Below are 23,442 nucleotides of genomic sequence, written 5' to 3' on the forward strand. Positions count from 1 at the left end.
CACAGACCATGAATGTAGAAATTTTAACTGGATAAAGCATGATGGGTGGAGGAAATGAGCGAACGGGATAGTCTTATATATCTTTCAGTAGGAGTAGCAGCGAAAGCGCTATTATTGTTTGTCCTTGTCACAGATTTACACGGTGGATGGCTGTTCCGTTCTTTTTTTTAGATTTCATTACTTCGAACATCGTTGCACTCGAAGAGTTTTGTCTATCAATCATAGGGCATTTTAGGGCGTAGGGGGCAATGGGCCTAATTGCATTACAAATAACGAGACACATTGTAGGAGAAAACATTTATTTTGCAAAAAGAAATAATCGATTTGATTCTTTAATAAAATTCGTATTTAGAGATACACGTAAGTACTTATCGACTCTGTATAAATAAATCTCACTTAAACATAACCGGAAATAATACATTTTATTCGAGACCAAAAAGTCCTCAACTTAATCCGCTAATTACGCAAACGTAATATCGAATCGATATATAAATAGATCACTATAGAGTATGTACAGGTCGCTACGCGTCGAGCTCGTCCTCGCGCTGGCTCGAGAAGTAGCTGACGAGGCCGCCGAACACGCTGCCCTGCGGCTCGGACGGCGGCTCGGTCTTCACGAAGTCGGGGCCCTTGGGGGGCTCCGGGGCCTCCTCCACGGGCGCCGGGGACGGCGCCCCCGGCCCCGGGGCCCGCGCGGGCGCGGGGGCCGAAGGCGGCGGCGCGGGGGCCTCGGCGGGCGGAGGCTTGTCCGGGGGCGGCGCGGGCGGCGGCTTCTCCTGCCGCACGTCCGGCCCCGGGTAGTAGGGCGCGGCCGGCCCGGGCGCTCGCATTAGCGGAATGTTGTAAGGCGGAGCGCCCGGCCGCAGCATCGGGAGGTACTGCGGCGCCTCGGCCCGCGGCGACCGCGCCGGCTCGGGTTTCTCCGGTAGAAACTGGTGGAGGTTTTGATGCATGCGCTGCAGCGGCGAGGGGCCGCGGAGGAGCGGCGGGCGCTCCGCGGGCGGCGCGTACGGGCCGTAGGGGCCGTACTGCGGCGCGTACGGCCCGAGCGGGTAGCGCGGGCGGCGCTCCTTGTTGTCGGTCACCTTGATTTTGGGGTGGCGCGGCGGCTCGGGGGAGACGCGCGGCGGGGACTGCCCCGGCGAGTGGTACTCGGGCTCGGTCTTCACCTCGGCTTTGATCTTGACGGGGGGCTCCTTGGCGGGCGGCGGCGTCGAGTCGGAGCCGGGGCCGGGGGCCCCGGGCGGGAGCGAGACGGGAGATGCGGAGCTCGGCGGGCCGGGGGACGGCGTGCCGGGCGGGCCGGCGGGCCTCGCCGGGCCGCGCGAGGCCTGCAGCTGCACGGGCGGGCCGGCGCGCAGGAGTCCGTGCAGCGCACTCGGGTGCGGCCCGTGCAGGGGGCCGTGCGCCGACACCGGGGGGTGCGGCGCGGGGGGGCCGAGGGAGGAGCCGGGCGGGCCGCGGGGCCCCGGAGGGCCGTGGGACGAGCCCGGCGGACCCGGAGATGCGTGCGACGAATTCGGTGGCCCATGAGGGGGTCCGTGGGATGAGGGAGGGGGTCCGTGCGGTCCCGGCGGTCGGTGGGAGGACCCGGGCGGGCCGTGAGGTCCCGGGGGTCCGTGAGGTCCCAGGGGTCCGTGAGGTCCCGGGGGTCCGTGAGGTCCCGGGGGTCCGTGAGGTCCCGGGGGTCCGTGGGCCCCCGGCGGGCCATGGGGAGGCCCGGGAGGACCGTGGTGAGGTCCGGGAGTCCCGTGGTGAAGCCCGGGGGGCCGGTGGGGAGTTCCGGGGGGCCCGTGGGAAGGTCCGAGGGGCCCGTGGGGAGGCCCGGGGGGCCCGTGGGACGAGCCCGGGGGGCCTTGCGCGCTGGGCGGCCCGTGAGGAGTCCCGGGGGGTCCATGAGAATTTCTTGGCGGCCCGTGCGACGAGCCCGGGGGCCCGTGAGATCCTTGGGATGATCCCGGTGGGCCGTGGGTCGAGCCGGGCGGGCCGTGAGGTCCATGCGACGATCCCGGCGATCCATGAGGGCCCGGTAGCCCATGGGTCGATCCAGGTGGACCGTGAGGGCCCGGTGGTCCGTAGGTCGACCCAGGTGGAGCGTGAGGTCCGGGCGATCTGTAGGGCGAGCCGCCAGGCGGACCCCCGGGCGGCCCGTGGGGCCCGTGGTGCGACGCCCCGGGGGTCCCCAGCAGCCGGGGCCCCAGAGCTAGGTGTGAGACGGCGTGGTTGGGCTGCTGCCCGTCGGGCAGGCGGTAGGGCGGCAGGCGGTAGTAGTGCGGCGGGTACTGCCGCGGCGGCAGCCCGGGGTGCGGCACGTACATCATGTTCTGCGGCCGCGGACCGTACGGCGACCCGCCTCCCGGGTACATCATCGGACCCCTGACAAATTACAAAACATTTTTAAACCAAACAGGTCTCATACTTTCATAAAAATTAATAAGGTTGTTCAGTTAAAAAATACGAAAAGCCTACTTTCAAACTGATTACATATTATACATATTATAAAAGGTCGTTCGGTTAAAAAATACGAAAAGCCTACTTTCGAACTGGTTACATATTATATATTATACATATGATATAAGGTTGTTCGGTTAAAAAATACGAAAAGCCTACTTTCGAACTTGTTACATATTATATATTATACATATGATATAAGGTTGTTCGGTAAAAAAATACGAAAAGCCTACTTTCAAACTGGCTACATATTATATATTTTATATGTATAATTGTTTGTCTGTATACATATGTCTAGGTACCTGTATTGGTTGAGCATGTGCGGCATGCGCGTGATGACGCTGGGCTCTTCGCTCACCGGCTTGAAGGGCTGCGGGGAGCCCGCTACGGACAGTGTGCCTGCCAAACAATTTACATGTTTTTAATTAAAAGAAAATTTACTGCTTCAACTCGGAATCAATTTTAATATGAATCCTGCCTTCATCCTCTACTCTAAGGGCACATTTCTCTCATTCTCATTCTATGGGGACGGCGCGCAAATTCGTATGCGAGTTTAGTTACATTGCAGACTATTGTGGTCACATATATTCAGCCGACCAATCAAACACGGCAATGTAATGAAACTCGCATACGAGTTCTCGCACCGTCTAATTATAGGAATAGCAATTTAACTAAACAAATTAGCCGGCAAATACTGGTATGAATTGATTTTTAAAGTAATTAAATAATACACATAATGTAGCCTTCAGAGCTGTCATTATTTTCTGCATATAGCGGTCAAAGGTCAGGTCTTTGTCAGTAGACAGACTATAGTTGATATGTATGTGGTTGCCTACCTTCCCGGAGGTTGTCGGCAGCCAGTGGGCCCGCCACCGGCACGCCGCGCAGCTCCGCCCGTACCTGCATAGAGAAAAACGGCAACGCGGCAATTAAGATAAGATAGTATTTATTTATTTAAAACTGATGCTAGTTTGATTTTTACAATGGTAAACAAAACAAAAACCGCTGAAACGCTTCCAGCCGGGGGCACTGGAGGCCTTGGTCACTTTTTCTTAGTATATGACATTTATTTCAGTTTATAATTTATATAGTAGCGTTTCTACTTGATAAAAACAAATTGAAATATTTTCTGTAATTAATGTAATTTGTTCTAATACTTCTAATAGTATGGTAATTATACTTAACCAAAAACAAAAATTAGGAATTACGTTCGAAGCATGTTAAGTGCTTCTCTTGCAATAAAACTATAAATGAATGTCCACATTACCTGTAACCTGGGCTGTGTAGGGAACCTCTGCGGCTGGTCGGAACCCGGACTCGGACCAGGACCTGGGTAATCCGGATGCTTCATGCCTGGGCCGGTGTACATCATCCGCATGTCTGGTCTAACGTTGTAACCTACTGGGCCGGATATCGGGTATTCTGGCTTCTCCTACGATAAGTAAAGAATCAGTTAACAAGTAAACATTTCATTACCTATCGAGTGACATACTCGATACTGAAGGTTCAATTAAATTTTCATAAAGGCCCAAGGCCAGGTTATATTATATGTATTATATGAATTGAATTGAATTGAATTGATGTCAGAGTTTGAAAAAAAGCCGAATAGAATAAAATATTTATAAAAAAATACACCCTAAAATAAAAATCATACAGATAAGACTTTCAAATTTAATAGAGTGCCAAAAATTCATACATATTGTCTCTATCGACGGTACAATACCCAAAGATTCTTCATGGGAATCATTTTCAAGGTTTTCGGAGTACTGACTAAATTAACTTAAGGGCTCATTTAGACGATGTGAGAACTCGCATGCGAGTTTCATTACATTGCGGGTTTTGATCGGTCGGTTGAATTGGACGTAACCTCCCTCCTCCTTGTGTCGTATTCCTCATTGCTGAGGATCGTGGCCTCCACGAATTATTTTGTGGACTAACTCCTTCCACTTGTTGCGATCTTCAGCAGTGTGCAGTGCATCGTGGATTTTAGATTTAGTGCCTTCGGGGATCTGATCTGTCCATCGCATTGGGCTTCTTCCACGTGGTCGCCCTTCCTTGGACTTTCCCCGTTACCAGAAGCATTTCCAGGTTGTCATTTTTCTTTCTGGCTATGTGTCCAAAGAATTCAAAAATTCTACGAAGACAGATGGTTGATAGCCTGACAGTAACTCCCACTTCTTGTAAGATGGACACATTTGTGCGGTGGGCTGTCCATGGCACTCGAAGCATTCGCCTCCAGCACCACATCTCAAACGCATCAATGCGAGCTCTGTCGGCCTTTTTGAGGGTCCAAGTTTCCGCGCCGTAAGTGAAGATCGAGAACACCAAAGTCTTCACCAGTCCAATCTTGGTTTTTTTGGAGATTGCTCGGTCTAACCAAATCCTGTTTAGTGGACGTAACCAAACAGTCCGCAATGTAACTAAAATCGCATACAAGTTCGCGCGCCGTCTAAATCAGCCCTAAGTGACGCATTTATCCCTGTTGACATTATTTCAATGTATAATTAATTTAATTTAATCAATACCTTTTTCATCCGCTTGCTCTCCTGCAGCGCTATCTTCGCTAGTTTCTTCTCCTCTCGCTCTTTCGCCTTTAGTTCTTTTAGTTTCTCCTTCTCTTCCTTCTTTTGTATTCTCTCCATGCGTTTGGCTTCTTTCTCTGCTAGTTTAGCTTCCCGTTCTTGACGTTTCTTTTCTCTTTCAATCTTAAATTTAAAAAAATGCGTTAGGGAAATGTGAGGCCTCAAATTTTAATTCTATGTATTTATTGAGGACTTTTATGACTATTGCTGGCGAAATAGTTATGTGATTAATTCTTACCTGGTTGGGTTTGATGGGTTCTTGGCTTAGGTCTGTAAACAAAAATAAGGGCATATCTTAGATGTTAGGTTGAAAAACAAGTTACAGGTGTAGTGTAGTGTATAATTGATTTCCTTTGTATTTTTTTGGAAATGTTCGTTGTCATAGTACTTTAGTCAACTTTAGTACTTTTTGTAACGACTGACTGAAATAGCTAGATCAGTTTGTATATTTCCGAACATAATTGTGCACTATTAGATAAAAGTGTAAGTAAATGTAGTGTGTAACTGTGTATGTTTGGTTTTGTTGATAACATTGAGATTTTATATTTTAGCAATGAGCTTTCTATTGACGTGAGATAACTTTATAATAAATTTGTGAAACTTGGCTAGAATGTAATCGACTTGGAATTGGATGCATTCAGTATTTCGTTTACAAAGTTATGCTTACGGAAGGTTCATTTCTAAATAGGGTGGTTTTACCGGGACGGATCTGATGTAATTCGATTCGTCACCCGTGACCGCCGCCGTATATGAGGCGGGGAAAAAATGGAAACGATCTATACGAAGGGTTCATTCCCGTCCGTGCCCGGCGGGGACAAATGTCAACACACCATAGATTTGCACCGAACGGATCTGTCGTCGTTCCAATGCGGACGTTTAGTATACGGGTTATCGGTGGGAAGGCTGTAGTTTATTGCCTATTGGGTATCGAAATCCCAATCGTAACGTGAAGTCCTCCTCGTTATATATTATTTGCAGTGGAATGTGGGTATATGTGAGTGTCGGTATGTTCGGTGTGGTGGTGTGTGTGGGCATGGTGACCTTTGATCTTGACGCCGACGAGCTTGGCGAGCGCGTCGTCGCCCCCGCCCCGCCCGCCGCCGCGCCCCCGCGGGCCCCTGCAAGCGATTACAATTTTTAACAGACGAACGAAATATGAGATCGGCGATGACGATCAATAGTACATTATTGTCGAGGCTCGGAAGTAGCTACTTGTAGGCTGAGGATTCGTTTTAAACGGACGACCCTGGGAGTCCGTTTAATTGAATCCGAAGCCAGCGAGTAGCCTTCCGGCCGAGTCATATTATAGTGCTTTTCTCAAAAATGATGCAAGAAATAGAAATATCATAGAAATATTTTACAAAAGCGACGTTCTTACATATATATTTTGACAGCAAAAAGCCCTTGCCACCTTTTTATTTTTTTTAATAAAAAAATAGAAGTGTATTTTTCTGCCAAAAATACGCCAACCTATTTGATACATCTAAATAGAGTCTGGCTAACCAAAAATTGTTGACAGATATTTCGTTGTTGTATCACCAATTGTCTATGATTTTAAAAAAATCTAAAAGTCAGTTGTCAATTTATGTCATTCATTCAAATTGTTTGCGGTTTATAATGGATTTATTTTAAATAATATTAATAATTTCTATACTGAGTGAGGTTCGCTAACTATTATTTAAGCTCGTAAATAATTACGACAATGTGCGAAGTCAACGTGTAGCGTTGTATAACGAAAAACTGCAATGTTTACAACTCCTAACCAAATGTAAACAAATTAGGAGGTTGGTGCTCTATAAATATTTTGATACTTTAAGTACTAGTTCTAACATTTGCGTATTACTTTGATTAAGTACGTGAATTTATTAATGCCTGAATCTCATAAATATGACAAGTGTACAAAGAAACGGATAAACTAAAAGTTCTGAAAAATATCTATAAAATCTAAATATTGGAACGTAAATATTAGGTGTTTGTCGTTGACTGTACTTTAAATAGTGGTAGAAATTATGTGAGCTGACTTTGAGTGCACGTAAACGTTTCTTTAACTTATTTCTTTAGGTACCTTACTTGTACACTGAATATCATAAATATTGTCGAGTATCAAAACTATAATTCCTACTACACAAAGTGTGACCACCCCAAAATTTTTTGAATTTCCCGCCAAAAATTTAGGTAAAATTTCAGTAGCCAGACTTTAGTCGCGGTACTAATCATCTGTTTTGGCTGTTTAATGGGCCTGTGCCTTCATTTGATATGGTCATTTCAACTTTTAAAAAGTTTGGAACTCGACAAATAATGGAATATGTATGCAACATTGGAGTCCCAAAATCGAAACTGCAATGTTTTTAACTTTTTAATTTTTGACTGACCATAAACTACGCGCTTCGCGACTTATTTTTTAGACGGCAAAGTCGACTTTGCCGTCCATTTTTGAGAAAAATTCAATTATAACATTAAAACATCGAGGTCGTTTTTTGCTGACAAATCAGAATGTATAAATGACTCGATTCAATTTGAATTTTTACTTTGGAATCTAACGACATCCTCGTATGGCGCCCCCGATACGACGACATAAATAGAAGTAATCATTATACCTGCTTCCCCGGCCGCCGCGGCTGCCCTTGCCTCGCAGCGGCCTCGAATCCGTCGCGGCCGCTTGAGCGTCTGCAACAACACGACACTCTGACAACACTTCACGGACATTCAAACACCTAGGATACAATAACGATTGCGACAAAAAATACCTTTCAATCAATCTATTTAAACTTCCAAACCAATGTATTAAAAAAACCAAGCGTCAATTACTATATACAAAAAAACCTAAAAACTAACATGTAGTACATATTATATACATTACAATATACACTCCTTTTCAATCTAATTAGATACCTTCATAAACCAAATAATATAACATTTCTTTTATTTTATTGCCAAATTTCAAACAAACAAAGTTCATCCTAAATTACAAGGTTTAAATTAAAAATAGGAAAATTTTATATGATAGAATGAACCTTACAAGTATAATACATAGATCACCTATTATATTGCCATATACCTAAATTTCATTATAATTGGTTCATCGTAAATTATAATACCATAACTAGGTGCAATTGGTAATGAAGAAATTCACAAGATTTGTAATTGTAAACAATATTGACCAAAAATGTCATTCAATTACGTTCATTCGTCATTTACTACCTTGTTTTTGTTATCAATGTTATCATTCTCCTGCTGCTATATCTAAACTTTTTTTTAATGATACAGGAGCAGACAGATCACGTGATGGTAAGCGATTACCGCCACCCATGGACTCCCGCAACATCGGAGGGGTTGTAAGTGAGTTGCTAGTGATAGTTAAAGTGGTAAGCGGTAGAGCATTACTTAAGAGATACGCTAGTGCTAGTGAAAGTGTTAAAAGGCGTACACACATAACTTACTAAGATGCGCTTGCAGTTCCTCCTCCTTCGCCTTGGTGACGTCATCAGGGAGCTTCTCGAGCGGCACTACGGCCGTCTTGATCAGGTCGCTGAGGGTCTTCTGGTTGGGGTCAGGCCGGTCAGAGTCCGAGTCGGCGTCGGAGGAGGTGACCTTGAACTCGTCAGAACTGTCCGGCATGTGCTTGCCGCTGCCTTTATGCATTTCCTGTTTAATAGAAAATTAGTTTGTTAAAACAATAGGCAATTTGGATTTTTAAATAATGGTGTTTGACGATCGGTCTGGGCTAGTGGGTAGTGACCCTGCCTATGAAGCCAATGGTCCCGGGTTCGAATCCTGGGCATTTATTTGTATGATGATACAGATATTTATTTTGTTCCTGAGTCATTGTTGTTTTCTATGTATTTATTTATATATTATATATATGGTTGTCTGAGCACCCACAACACAAGCTTTCTTGAGATTACCGTGGGGCTTAGTCAATTTGCGTAAAAATTTCTTATAATGTTTGTTTAAACAAATAATTCTACAATGATATACAGTAGGCGCTAGGTAGACCGGCACCCAATTTTTTCCCCTTTTGCCGGATTGTTGGAACTGTCGGAATAGTGGATGTGAATTTATTGCACTACCGAACAATGCAACCGGTCTGTAATCCGGCGTTCGGTTGTGTAAACTGCCGGATTATAGAGCGGGCCATCTAAGACGCCGCCGGATTGACGAGCGCCGGATTACCAAGCGCCTACTGTATTAAAGCTGAGGTTGATAACAATTGCTTCGCAAGTAGCCTTCAGGGTCTACAAATCTGTATTCCTTACTTCACACAGGTGTCTTTGCGGCAGTGAAGTCGACTAAATAGGACACTATGAGACCTCTGGGGTGCCTTAGGACAACATCTTTGTACTCACGTGTTAGGCATCTCCGTATAAGTCCAATCTTCTTCTGCCTAGTCCTGTGTTTAGGCGACCAGCCGTTGGCCGAGTCGCTCAGGCTTCCACAAGAAACTCGAGGCCGAATGTTTCTTAACCTAGTTATATTCTATATTTATTACTTACATCTTCAGATTCAGTGTTAGGCATCTCCGTATAATTAATCTTCTTCTGTCTCGTCCTGTGTTTCGGCGACCAGTCATTAGGGGAGTCGCTGAGGCCTCCGTAAGTGACGCGAGGCCGGATGACGTTGCCGTCGGCGTCGTACTGCTGTAGGCCTCGCGGTTTCTTCGGTTTCGACGGACGGGATTTGTCGCGCTTCTCACGCTTCTCGCGTTTCTCGCGTCTGGATCGCGATTTAGATTTTGATCTGGAACAAGTTAGTGGGAATGGTAAAATCTGAATGTTCAGTTCGGTTCTACATAAACTTTTATAAGTCTCTGTGGCATATCTTAGTTTAAGGTTCGTATTATAAAATGCGACTCACTTATTCTTCGGCGGCCACTCTTTAGCGCCGCTGGACTCGCTGGAGCTGCCGGCGAACTCTCCTTTCTTCTTCTTCACTTCCGGCGACGATTCACGGAGTTTCGGACGATCTGCAATATTCACAAAAACATACCTTACTGCAACGAAATATAGTATACGTTCATTGCAATATTATGTGAAAATAAATAATATAAATATGAAATAAATAAATATTATAGGACATTTATGACACAAATTAACTAAGTCACGCAGTAAGCTCAATAACGCTTGTGCTGTGGGCATGTGTAAAAGAAACGATGACGAACTATCTTACTAAACGTCACCACTATAATAGACATAATAATACACCACCATAACAGCCTAAAAAAAGCATTACCATTAATAAACAATACCAAAAAAATTAACAAGCATTAATTTGAATATATTTGAATTTTTCACCGAGACGTGCAGTAATGAACTAATATTAGCATTTATTGTAATCCAGCGGAGCGGAGAAGAGATGTGGATCGCACCCAAAGCTATTGTTTGCTTCCCGCATGTCTCCTTACTTCATGCCTGTGCACTAAGGTACTAATTACAACAATTTTTTCTCCGTAATTAGTACGATTGTGAACTACGGTAAGGTTATGTTGGTTACCTTTCTTGTCAGTGCGTTGGGCGCGGCGTATGGGCAAGGAGTCGGACGAGCGTGAGTCCGAACTGTCGCGGTCGGCGGACGAAGACATGTCTTCCGATGACGACTCCATGCTGTAATACAAATGATAAGCATTGTTAACAAGTAAGACTGACTTGAGCATTTCTTTAATAGCAGGGGAATCCTACAAGTAGAATAAATCCAGAAGTATTGTATGTTTCTATCGTGAAAAGGCGGCTTAAACAAATTTTCCTCTCTGAGAGGGTCAATTGAGGGTTGAAAGTACCTATCATCATCATCATCTCAGCCATAAGACGTCCACTGCTGAACATAGGCCTCCCCCTTTTTTGGGGAGGCATTCATGCCATAATCGCCACGCTTGGCAGGCAGGTTGGCGATCGCAGTTGAGTACACCGAATTTGAGGGACGCTGCTGCCCGTCCACCGGTGGTCTTGGACGTGGTTTAAGGACGTACCCGGGTCCTGGACGTAGTTTAAGGTCATACCCGGGTCCTATAGTGTTACATAAAGTTGAAAGTACCTATAGTGTTACATAAAGTTGTAGAAATTAAGGGGCGCGGTCACCGAAGTGTCAAAACTGAAATTGAACTTTATGCATATGCACGTAAGTCTATGTTGCTCTGTAGTCTGTGACCGACTAACCCGTCTTTGGCGTTGGACCTGCGGTGCGGATATATCGGTCATTGGCGTCCAAAAGGTTAAGAAGCCATTTGAGGGCAGCTTTTGTTTCATCATCATCATCATCACAGCCATAAGACGTCCACTGCTGAACATAGGCCTCTCCCTTGGACTTCGATTCGTACCGGTTGGAAGCGACCCGCATCCAGCGTCATCCGGCGGCCTTAACAAGGTCGTCCGTCCATCTTGTGGGTGGACGTCCTACGCTGCGCTTGCTAGCCCGTGGTTTCCACTCGAGCACTTTTCGACCCGATCGGCCATCTTCTCTGCGCGCAATGCGGCCTGTCCATTGCCACTTCAGCTTGCTAATCCGGTGGGCTATGTCGGTGACTTTAGTTCGTCTACGGATCTCCTCATTTCTGATTCGATCACGCAGAGAAACTCCGAGCATAGCCCTCTCCATAGCTCGTTGAAGAGTTAGAAGTTAAGACTTTGAATTTTGAGATGAGGCCGATAGTGAAAGACCACGTTTCGGAGCCGGAGCTTTTGTTTACTTTTATTCAAATACCAAAAGATACAAAGTATAGGGAAAGGTAGCAACATACCCGGTGTCCTTGAAGTCCTCATCGGTCTCGTCGTCGTCCTCGGACACCACCTCCAAGGAGTTGAGTTTGCGCGGTTTCCGTCGCTGCTTCTTCTTCTTACGGATCTCCGTTATTGGTTTACCCTGTACGAAATAGAATATTACTGTAACAACTTGTTTATACTACATAATAATAGTAGTAGTAAAATCCTTATTGAATAAAAACCACAACGCTACTTTCTCGATTTTTTCATTTTTTTTGGAGCGTTTATTTCCGAAAATATTCACCTTATGTAAAAAATGCTGTTGAAGACCCCTCCCTATTCATTTTGAAAGACCTATTTCCATGATGTCAATATCCAGAGAGGAAAAAGGGGACTACGCTGGTATGGAGAAGCGCCCGTCCGTAATATCTCCCTTATTCCTCGCATTATCCCGGCACTTTACCACGGCTCATGTAGCCTGGGGTCCGCTTGACAACTAATCCCAAGATTCGACGTACGCACTAGTTTTTACAAAAACGACTGCCATCTGACCTTCCAACCGAGACTAGACCTAGACTAGGCCTTATGGCCTAGTTTCCCGAATCCCAATAATGGGATTAGTCCGGTTTCCTCACGATGTAACTCGCGAACAATATTATACACTAAAATACTTTGTTAGGTGATTTCGTTACCGATGCGATGGCCTCCTCCCGCTCGGCCTTGAGTTTCTCCTCCTCAGCGGCCTCTATGATGGTCGAGATGTCCTTGCCCCGCCCCTGGTTGCCCGCACTAGTTGTCGGCTCCACGTATTCCTCCTGACAATATTACATATTCATTTACTGTTACATAATAAATCCGCCAAGAGCATGTTGGGCCATGCTCAGTTTAGGGTTCCGTAGTTATCATTATGTTAGATAAGGCTAAACGGGGGCTATTAGATAGTATCATCAAGGAGAATTTGAAATAGAGAGTCAAAGTAAATTATGTAGTCACAGTAAACTGCCATCTTTCGACAGAAGATTAAAACTGTTAGAACGCCATTTGACTTTGATCCTTATTCTTTCACTGATATGTTTAATTTGTTAAATATAGAAATTAACGCCTTCTACTCGACAGTAGGCCGAAGGTATGGTGCAATTTTTTCGAGCGATGGCGCCATAATCTTTGGCCTATTGTCGAGTATGGCTTTAATTCCAATATTTAACCAATTAACACATACCAGTGAAAGAATAAGGATCAAAGTCAAATGGCGTTCTAACAGTTTTAATCTTCTGTCGAAAGATGGCAGTAAATGTACTGTGGCTACATAATTTACCATGACAGTAACTCTCTATACCCTCTATTTTCTTTGATATCATGTACATTTATATCAAAAACGACTGAACCAATCATGTTCGCTATAGTTTTCATTTAAAGGATTTATTAAGCTTTTGTTTTACGATTTCATTTCATATTCAACCCTAAACGCTCCGTACACACCTGGAGGCGGACCGTAGAGAACGAGCTGCGAGCCGTAGGACAGAGTGGAACGTGGCCAAGACGGTTGCTAAGATAGAAAGGCGTGGAAGGATCTTGTGGAGGCCCTATGCACCTCCGGGGTGCCCTAGGACAACAACAACCCTAAAAAACCAATAACAACATGAGTTGAACGTACCTTGATAGCGGAGCTGATGAGCCGGTCGTACTCCTGCGCGCGGTAGCTGACCGGCAGCTGGCGGCGCGCGCGCAGCCGGTACACGGCGCCCGTCGATGATGATGATGAATAATCGCTCGCACTTCCGCTTCCGCTGTCTGACTCTAAAACAACATTCAATTTCTATGCATATGCAAAAGTACTTTTATTTACTTATTTTCACATAAATACAAGACGCGCTAGTAAAAAGTGGCAACATAGTCTTACTTTCTTTGGTCTTGAATTACGATTTTCAGTATACATACTAATATTCTAAAATAATAATAACTATACCTTCTTCTTTCTTCTCGCTCTTGACGGAAGGCGGTTTGTTCAGCAGCTCCTGTTCCTTGATCCGCGCGCGCTCGGCCTCGACGCTCACCACCAGCTCGTCGTATTTCACTAGCTCGCTCTCTAGAGAAGATATTAGCATCGCCTGAAACAAATTATATAATTACATAGAGGTACAATAATATAGAGATGACACGGGGGACGGGCCAAAAGACCGAACGAGATGCACTTATGGAAATTTCAGTAGGAGTAGCAGAGAAAGCGGTATGCGGCGGCACTTTTTGTTTGTTCCCCACCAAAAATTTAGTATGGTTTATGGTGGTCAACAAATAACCCGACCGAATTACGTAGATTGTTTTTGGTATGTTGTCAGGAATGTTAAAACGTGTTTTTAATTAATATTGTCGCTTTGCGTATGTTTTGTCCCTCACGGAGGCACGCGTATAGCTCATCTATGTAATACTAGGTCTCTTAAAATCTTCTCGTCTTAGTTTAGATTTTGATTCATCCACAATCTGAAGCCAGGAAATTAGAAGGAAACAAAAGATATGTCGCGCCGCGCGAAACTTGCGACGGAAGATATGACCTTCGCGCGAGTTTTGGTTGGAGATTGCATGCAAGTTTCCGTGAGAATTTCTTCATGGCATTTTCCATTGATTAAAACGTGTAAATTTCTCCCTTAAATTTGCCGTGCAAACACGTGCCTACATTAAATTAAGCACGGAGTAATAAGTATTGCAAAAACTGAAATAATACTACTTTATAAACACAAATAAACGTTAAAATCTCTGTATACCTCTTCCTCCAGTTCGTCGTGAATAAAGCCACAAAAACATGTTTTACGTACTTTCATTGCAAAACGTAATAATCTTCTATCGCTATAAATCGATTAGTAGATAAATTCAATCATTCATGGAAATGTGATATTGATGGTGTAAAAAATCATGCAATCGTAAGTCACCACACCAAGTTTTCTTTCCAATAATTCCATGAAAATCCTATGTATCTCGCAGAATATTCGTTATTTGCCAACAATAAACATATAAAGTAATTATTTACATTACCTAGTCTAAGAAAATCTAGCCACACCCACAATCGTGAAAACTAAATAGGACGCTATCACCTACCCGCGCTTTTAGTTGTTTAAAGGCATAGACAATATCAGCTTATTTTTCCTCATTGGAAAAGTTGCGAAGGAATTATGCTCATTCTGCCAACTGATTTATAATAAGTAAATTACGAAAATACATGATATTTTTGTATTTATGACTAGCAGAGTCATTTCAAATAAATAGGTATGTATAGCTGGTCAAGCAAATCTTGTCAGTAAAAAAAGGCGCGAAATTCAAATTTTCTATGGGACGATATCCCTTCACGCCTACATTTTTCAAATTTGACGCCTTTTTCTACTGACAAGATCTGCTTGACCAAGTATACATGTTATTTAAAAAACATAAGGTTCATAATTAAAGGCAAACATTTTTTCTGCCGACGCGATATCGCGACGTGCTTAGTACAATTTACTTACATGATTGCACGGTGGACAGAACCAATCGCCCTCCGGCACCAGGAACAACATGGGCTTGAGACACGACGCGTGGTAGCCGGCGTCGCACTGGTCACACAACAGTATCCATTCCGGCTGCTCGCCGCTGCCGCAGTGCTTGCAGAACCCATCATCAGCTCCTAGACAGTCAACGAACTTACCAAACGCACTATATACGGCAGTGGCACGGAACTTTCAGTCATGTTTCTTTCATGTTAAAATGTTTAGCGGTATTATCGTAAACATTGCGAAAGGACGCCACTTTGACAGATGTTTTTTTTTATTCCAGCCGCTTGTTATAAGTTCCTATTCACGATCCATCATGTGTGACGTGTAATTGAGGAGACCAATTACGGAGGTTGCTATGTGATTGAATGAACTCCATCAAAACAATATACATCTTGATAACATTAATGTAAACTACCCGTTAATTTGCACGGAAAAATATAGTCGTTGAAGCTTATATGAAAAAGTTACCACTTTTGCGTTACAATAAGGTTGAAAATGCCAGCCGTTGGCAGGGTGCTGACAATAGGATACGCGCAACATTCGCGACATACAACTAAAATGTTTGTAGGGCTCTCGACCATGTTCAATCTGTCCAATATGATGGACCGTGAATAAGGGCCTTTAGTTGTAAAAAAAGGGTTCCTGTATAGAAAAGTACTCTATGGTCTTTCTTAATTAAAAAATATTAAAGGTTCTTCGAGTTGAGTTTGCATTTCGCTAAAAGAAGAATATGAAACATTTCGTCAGGTGACAACCAAAACTCACTAATTACCACCACAAATTCATAGCCATAATGAACCGTATCGTCATCTGAATAAGGTTGATTTTTTTTTTCATAATGTTATAGTAATTATATAGTGAGTTTTGGCTGTCACCTGACGATTTTATCTAACTCATTTCTTGCACATTTACTTATTCAATTACATTCAATAATAATACATGCGAAGTAACTTATAATTTATTAAGACATTATTTAGCATAAGCATCGTCGGGGTGATTCAATATATTTGCTTCAATCTCAATCTAATAGTTATGGTTAAGTGTTTATTTCTATCGAGTTTTAGTAACCACTCAACGAGTTAAATGACTTACAGTGAACCTTACAAACCTTGCAAATGACATGTGAAATGATAAAAAAATAAAGCAGTTTTTTCAGTTGTTTCGATATCCTTAGAGCATTTTATTTTGTTAGTCAATGCTCTAAGTCGAAATCACTTTATCACGAAAATAAAAAAAACACATGCTGTTTATGATTTATTTGACCTACAAAGTAACATAGCCTATTCTTACATTAAAATTAAAAGGATTATTATTAATCTCATATAGGCGGATTTTTATTATGTTGTCTATTTTTTATTCGTTAGATTTGGATAAAATTTGGCTGGTTTGATGAGCTCCTAATTATCGATTGAATAAATACGAAATCCCAATTTGGGACAAACAAATGTAATTTTCCGTTCAGTTATGAAAATTCTATACGTTTTTGTCGACAGAGATATTGCACTTATATGTATTGAATGCATAAGAAAATAAATAATTTACCAAACATTATAGAAATAAAAATCGGCCTATATGATACATTTTGAAAACTTGCCACAAATAACACGAAAAACATGCAGCCCTAAAAACATTGGTGCTCAGAAAAGAAATAAGCGCAAAAAAACATGCAACATTTTCTTGTCGAGTTTTTATTTGTTTTTCCACCATCTCTTGTGTTTACGTGCAACCTTCCACCCGAAGCGAACTCACCTTCCTGCAAAGTTCTGGCCCTTTTCAGAGGCTCGCTCGGTTCCCCAGTCTCAAGGTCGGACTCTGGAGAGAACTCATGGTCTGATTTGCCGAATTCGACTGTAAATTTATAAAAATCACTTGATTATCACTTATATTAATTATTGTTTAATATGGTGGCAAGCAAACGTACAGCCTGCTTGGTTAAGGGACCATCTTAGCATATGGACGTTTTCATTTTGTTTGCACGAAACCTTTATTTCTATTTTTTTTTTATTAATTTATACGGATTGGAAAGGGAGAGGGGAGGCCTTTGCCCAGTAGTGGGACACACACACATAGGCTAATAAAAATAATAATTTATAAAATCGTGAATAGAGCTAAGTAAGGTACGCAATTGAAAAGCTTGATTATATCACTATTTTGTACAATACTTTTCCCACGAGTTAAGTCAAATTATATTATTTCTACTATAAAACTTAAATAATTAAACAAAATTAGGAAAGTAGATAAAACTATAATACAAAAGACATCAACGCACTTCTCATTCATTGTATAGTAGCGCGTTGATGTCTTTTGTTCTATCCTTTGGCGACAGTTTCAAGGATTCATTACAGTTGACTAAAGCGTTTCGTAAGAAGTCATTATAGTTGAGTCCCGTTGAGGGCTCCCGAGCCCATAGTAAATACGGAACCCTAAAAGTATGCGATTACTTTGGTATACGAATTCTCAATGCAACCATTAAAGTCGACAAGTGTAAATAAAGTTAGTTGTTGACTCACGGTCCGGCTCGGGGCGGTCGGAGAGCTCGTCGCGCTCGGACTCGGAGTCGGGCTCGCTGGAGTCCTGCGCGCGCCAGCCCGCCGCCGGCCGCGCGCGCCGCCGCACCGGCGAGCCCGAGCTGCTGCCGGACGCACGCCACTCCTCCTCCTCGTCGACACCCTGTAATACAATACTACATTGACCAACCAGGCCCCGACAACATGCCAATCGCTAACGCTACGTAGCGAACGAAACGCAACTGTCACTGTCACACTAATATGGAAGAGTGACAGAGAGACGCAAAGCGATTCGATGGCGAAGCGCAAGCAATTGGCAAGGCCGCCTGGGGATAAGAGAAATTTTGCAAACGACAGTTGCAGGTTGAGGTGAATTAAAGACTCGAGTTTGCAATTTGCAATATTCCTACCCCCGAAGATACACAATATTTTTCATCACAACATAATGATGAATGAATGATATATGAACATATATGATGAAATGATTCCTTTTCATTATCAGTATTATCACGTCATTAAAAAACGCCCTAATGTCACGTGATATCTTAAAAATTTTGTATATTTAGTATAAATGTGTTTCATTTATTAAACAAAACACAATTTGCTTTATTATTATTAAGTGTATTAAAGACTAGTATTTGATATCGTTTACATATTTTAGTCTTAATAGAAATAAGTTAATCTGATACTCTCAAATTTTTACTCTATTTTTTGCCCCAAAATACGTGAAAAATACGTGGTATTTATTATCCGAGTCGTCCGCAACCTTCTTTACTTTGTCTTTTATATTTAAACATACATTTAAAAAAAAAACAACACACAACAAACATACATTAATAAAGTCTTACCTTCTTCTTATGGATCATCTTCATCTCCCGAAGCGCAACTTCCTCCTGATGCCTCCTGTCGGCTTCCTCTTTGATCTTCTGCTGCGCGATCCGGCGCGACTGCCGGACGGGCGTCGGATCAGAGTCGTCGGCAGTCTCCTTTACTTTGGCCTTCTCTTTGCCTTTTGGCTTCTTTTTTAAGACTTTCTTGCCGGTCTTTTTGCCTGCTGAAATTTGATAATGCAAGCAATTTATTGAAGGCAAAAATATACAAAATGCGATTCTAAATATACACTCTTCTGACATTGCATTGCCACTCAAATTTAGTAGGTTTGCCAGAATCTTTATGAACTAGTTTCGTCCGTGCAAAATTTTACGGAAATAAGTAATAAAATAAAAAATAAGTAAAAAAAAACTCTAAGAAAGTCATGTTCAATTTATATTTTACCTATACTGTACAATGTTTCTTCTTCGGAATCGTCACTAGATTTTTTCTCAAGCAGCTTGGCTTCAACCTTTTTTCTATAAAAGAAAATGTAATTATAATATGGTATCAAAACTAATTTACAAACCATTTTAAGTGATAGATGGAAAATGTTACCTGGATGTTGTAATAATTTTCTTGGGTTTAATTTTCAACCTCTTGCCACTAGTGATGGGCATATCGTCCTCACTTTCACTTTGAGATTCTGATTTGTTCCTGTCACTTTGCGTCGCGTCCAAGAGCGACCTTTTTAAAGGCTTAGACTTACTCTTCTCCTTACCATTACTCTTTTCTACATCACTATTATCTACCTTATTCTGTAGTATCTTTTTTCTTTTAAACTTCCCTTTGTTAGCTTTAATTTTCTTTCTCATGGCTATAGGATCTTTATCTTCATGCTCTTTGTTAAGATTGTCGTTATTTTCATTGTTTTCGCTTTTAGCATCGTCTTTATTTACACTGTCTAGAGTATCTTTGGAATGTGATACTTCAATGTCCTTACTAGGCTCTAAGCGTATTTTTTTTGGAGGTAGATCGTCGTCAGGTTTAGCCTCGTGATCCGGGCTTCCTTCTTTTTCCTGTTCCGTGTGATCAACCCCGTCTTGATCTGAAGACACACTGTTTTTCCTCTTTTCTATAATACTGGCTTTACTATCATTACAATTGTCAGCGTCCGACGCAGGAGACTCTTTCTTCTGATTTAGCTTTAATTTCTTTGCTACTTCAGGTTTTTTCTTTACCTTACCTCTAGTTTTTTTCACATTATTTTTGTTCGGACTTTCACTATCTGTGGTTTTGTCATTCACGCTGCTTTCCCTTTTCAAGTCATTGTCATTATTGCTTGAATTTGATTTCATACTGTCTGATCTGTTAAGCTTTCTAATACAATGTTTCTTAGAATCTGGTTTTAGAACTTCGGAATTATCATTAGATTGCTTCTTCAAAGATCGTTTATTTACAGTAGGATGACCACTTTTTAACTTAACACTTTTAACTAATTTACTTTTACTAGAGTTAGAGATATCATTAGAGTTAGAATGTTCACCATTGACACATTCTTCATTGTCATTCTCCTCATCTGAATTACGCTGCGCTGTGTTGGCTTCTTCTAATACTTCAGGGTTTCCGGTATCGTTATCATAACCACAACCTTCTCCATAAAAATACATGACAGGTTCGGATATTTCTTCACCTATAAAGTAGGAGCTCTCACAATCGGCTCCGCTGCCTTCCCCTGTGACAACCATGACCGGCTCTTCTATTGCCTCACTCACCTCATCCGTCTCCTTTAATTTGGTTTCCTCACTTGGAGGATTCTCAGGCGTCTTTTCACGTTCTGGAGATTTTTTGCTGTCTGTATCGATTTGGGGTTTTTCAGCAGCATCAGCTTTTACTTTTTCTTCGTTTTTGTCGTCTTTTTCTTCTAATTGCTGATTTTCTGAATCTTCAGCCTTTTCTGATATTTGCGCTGATGGGTTTTCACCTTTCTCTTCTATATTTTTATCTTCTATAGGAGGTTCTTTTGCCTTCACATCTTCTACTTTTTGTTCTTCTGTTTTAGAATCTTCAATTTTTTCACATTCTTCTTCTGGTTTGTTATCTACTGTTTTTTCTTCTTTGTTAATATTATCATCAGCTTCTGTGGGAGGGGGTTTCTGATCAGCTTTAGATTCATCGTCATCATGTTCCGACTCAGACTCTGGGCTTAGGAATTCCTCGTTTTCTTCTTCAGGTGGTGTGTTGGTTTTCTGAAAACATGAAAAAAGTAGCAAAAGTAGGTATTAGTAGTTGAAAGATAAAACTTTTTTTTAAATTGCGGTCTTCAAGCCCTTCAGTGGCAGGATCCAAGTTTTAACAAATATAACATCTATTTCAGTTTATAATGTATTATAGTATTGTGACTAGGTAATTAAAGAACACAAATAAAAATAATTCGACTGTTTCCCTGAACAAAATACCTCAGTGGCCTCAGTTGCAGGTATTTCGGTACTGTTGGAGTCCTCATTGGTGTTGGACACAGTCGAGGGACAAATCTCTTCTCCATTCTTCAATTGTCCTATTACTTTGACTAGCTCTTCTCGATTTCTGCAAACAAATAACTTATTGACAAAAGGGATCACAGACTTAGGGCCACTTACACCATCCCACTAACCCAAGGTTAAGCAGTCAAACTGTTAACTCACTGTCAAATTGTACTAGTAACCATGGTAACTCCAGGTTTAACTGGTTAACCCCGGGTTAGTTGAATGGTGCAAGTGGCACTTACTAATCCATAAAACACTGAGTGAACAGTAAAGCCCCGTCTACCGATATCGTCGATCCGATGTCGTCGTGGCCGCGAGATATAGAGACGAGGCTTAATGTGATTCTGTTTTTTTTTATTCATTTTGAGATCCAACAACTATGACATTAACATAGAAATTATAGTAGATACAGGATTAACAAAGTTTAAAAAAAAACCATGTACCTCGCTATTAACTCCCAAGTCTCCTCATCCTGGTCCTCCCGATACAGACAGAGGTTTGCCTCATCGTCCACCTGAAGCCAGTACACGCAGCCCTGCTTGTCCCGTCCGATGGGGTCCAACCGGAGCTCCTTACATGACAGGGCATTGACCGCTGCCTTGAACTTTGCGTGGCATGTGAATTGGTACTCAAGAAGTATCTGAAAATGAATTACATATATATTATAATTCATAATAATGATGTTTAATTATATTTAAGAAAAAAACATTTTTTTCTTCTCTTTTTATCTGCAATCAGCTGTTTTGTTTATATTTAAGAAAATGATTGAAATCAATGTATGGATGCAACATATTTTTAGGCATACACTAAATTTGTACACAAAAAACATAGGGTAAAACATAGTGATCAAAATCTATTTAAAATCACCACCTGTACCGACCTTTGTTACACAAATACATTCTGATTCTGATTTATAACACCAGAATCACATAATTATTAAGGCAGGCATTTACTAACAATGCCCTATTATACAAACAAGAAAATTACACAAGCAACAAAGCAAGGCAAGGCCACTCAGGCAAGACAATTTAGTAGCAACAACAAGTAATCTTATTGGTGTAGTGATAGTGACCTCTTCTAGAAAATGTTCAGGTAGCAAAAAACAAATCCATCTTATTCTAGATCAATCATAACATTGCTAAGTCACATTTAAATATATGAAACATATTTTTATACTTGGTGGTTGTAAAATCCATGGTGGTAAAATTTAAGAGATGCTCAATATTTGGGCAGGTGACATGCCATAATTTTATTCTGATTTGGACTGACATTTTTGAGACTCTGCATTACTTTAATTACTATATTAATTACACTTACTACATTAAATCAAGTTACTACTGTACATAAAAATGCACAAGTTCATAGTGACATTGAAGTGATCAGAGGTAGACTGTGACTATTTAAAGGTTAGTAAAAACTACTAGAATCGCCACCCTGCTTCAACACAGGGAACTTATTGCATTAACAATGTAATAACACTTACATAGTTGTTTTTATGTCAGATCAATACATTCTGTATACAATAGAAACTAACTGTAATGCTTCCATCAAGCCACTTTCTAATTCAATAGTGTGGGTTGCAAAATGTCGTAAAAAGTGTTGTTCGTACCTTGAGGGTCTTTAGTTTGACCTCTGTGCTGGCTTTTTTGTAGGAGAAGCGCTCGATCTCCCACGCCTCCTGGTGGTGGCCCTGCTGGTGGCAGAACTTGATGAGGCAGCGCTCCCAGCGGTTGCTCTGCACGGACTTCTGCGCGCGCCGCAGCAGCCGCAGGTGCAGCTCCTTCAGCGGCTCCGGAACTGCACAAACACCACTCTCAACACTGTTTGTTTATAACACAACACATCACAATTCTCGTAATACCTTACCTTCCTCCGTATTCTCTACGAGCTGCTGTAATTTTGATATTGACGGTATTTCTAGGCCGTACAATTTCCCGAAAACCTTCAAAAACGAGTAGATTGCGGCGAAATTGGGATCATTCGTACAGGAAATTTCTCCGTCAGACGCCATCGTCGAAACTCAGTTAGTTTTTATACTAAACATCGCTATGTGGCTTTAACTATATTTAGATAACAATTGCATCACTTATATCTAGATTAAAATTGTATAAAATGTACATTATTCACGAAAATATTATTTTAATGTGCACAGAATTCATTATTTTCTTATTTTCTAGTAATAAAATAAAACTCAATTGACAGCCATCGTGCCATAGACTTACGAATTCGTAATGTTGTGTTTTTAATCGCTTTTACTACAGATACGATATTTTTCAAAAAGAACCGTTTAAAATGCATCTGTAATTTGTATACGCGTGTGATGAAAGCCTTATAAATTGTCGGCGAACTTTGTCGGC

At 41.9% G+C, this 23,442-nt stretch overlaps 1 protein-coding gene across 1 annotated transcript; it reads right to left on the reverse strand.

Moving 5' to 3' along the window:
* Positions 1 to 282: 282 nt before the first annotated feature.
* On the reverse strand, positions 283 to 23,311 carry LOC134670382 (remodeling and spacing factor 1). The gene is made up of 27 exons (XM_063528211.1): positions 22,952 to 23,311; positions 22,695 to 22,882; positions 21,529 to 21,725; positions 21,020 to 21,146; positions 19,179 to 20,809; positions 19,026 to 19,099; positions 18,599 to 18,804; positions 17,754 to 17,913; positions 16,993 to 17,091; positions 15,217 to 15,374; positions 13,692 to 13,833; positions 13,380 to 13,522; positions 12,418 to 12,540; positions 11,764 to 11,885; positions 10,524 to 10,633; positions 9,888 to 9,996; positions 9,527 to 9,770; positions 8,474 to 8,678; positions 7,631 to 7,700; positions 6,075 to 6,151; positions 5,272 to 5,303; positions 4,977 to 5,156; positions 3,719 to 3,883; positions 3,288 to 3,351; positions 2,754 to 2,850; positions 1,008 to 2,376; positions 283 to 647 (listed from the first exon to the last, which is right to left on the reverse strand). The coding sequence occupies exons 1-27, from the start codon at positions 23,094 to 23,096 to the stop codon at positions 522 to 524; spliced, it is 6,363 nt and encodes a 2,120-aa protein (XP_063384281.1). The 5' UTR covers positions 23,097 to 23,311; the 3' UTR covers positions 283 to 521.
* Positions 23,312 to 23,442: the final 131 nt, after the last annotated feature.

The sequence above is a fragment of the Cydia fagiglandana genome, chromosome 1 (genome assembly GCF_963556715.1).
Source record: "Cydia fagiglandana chromosome 1, ilCydFagi1.1, whole genome shotgun sequence".
Lineage (NCBI taxonomy): Eukaryota > Metazoa > Arthropoda > Insecta > Lepidoptera > Tortricidae > Cydia > Cydia fagiglandana.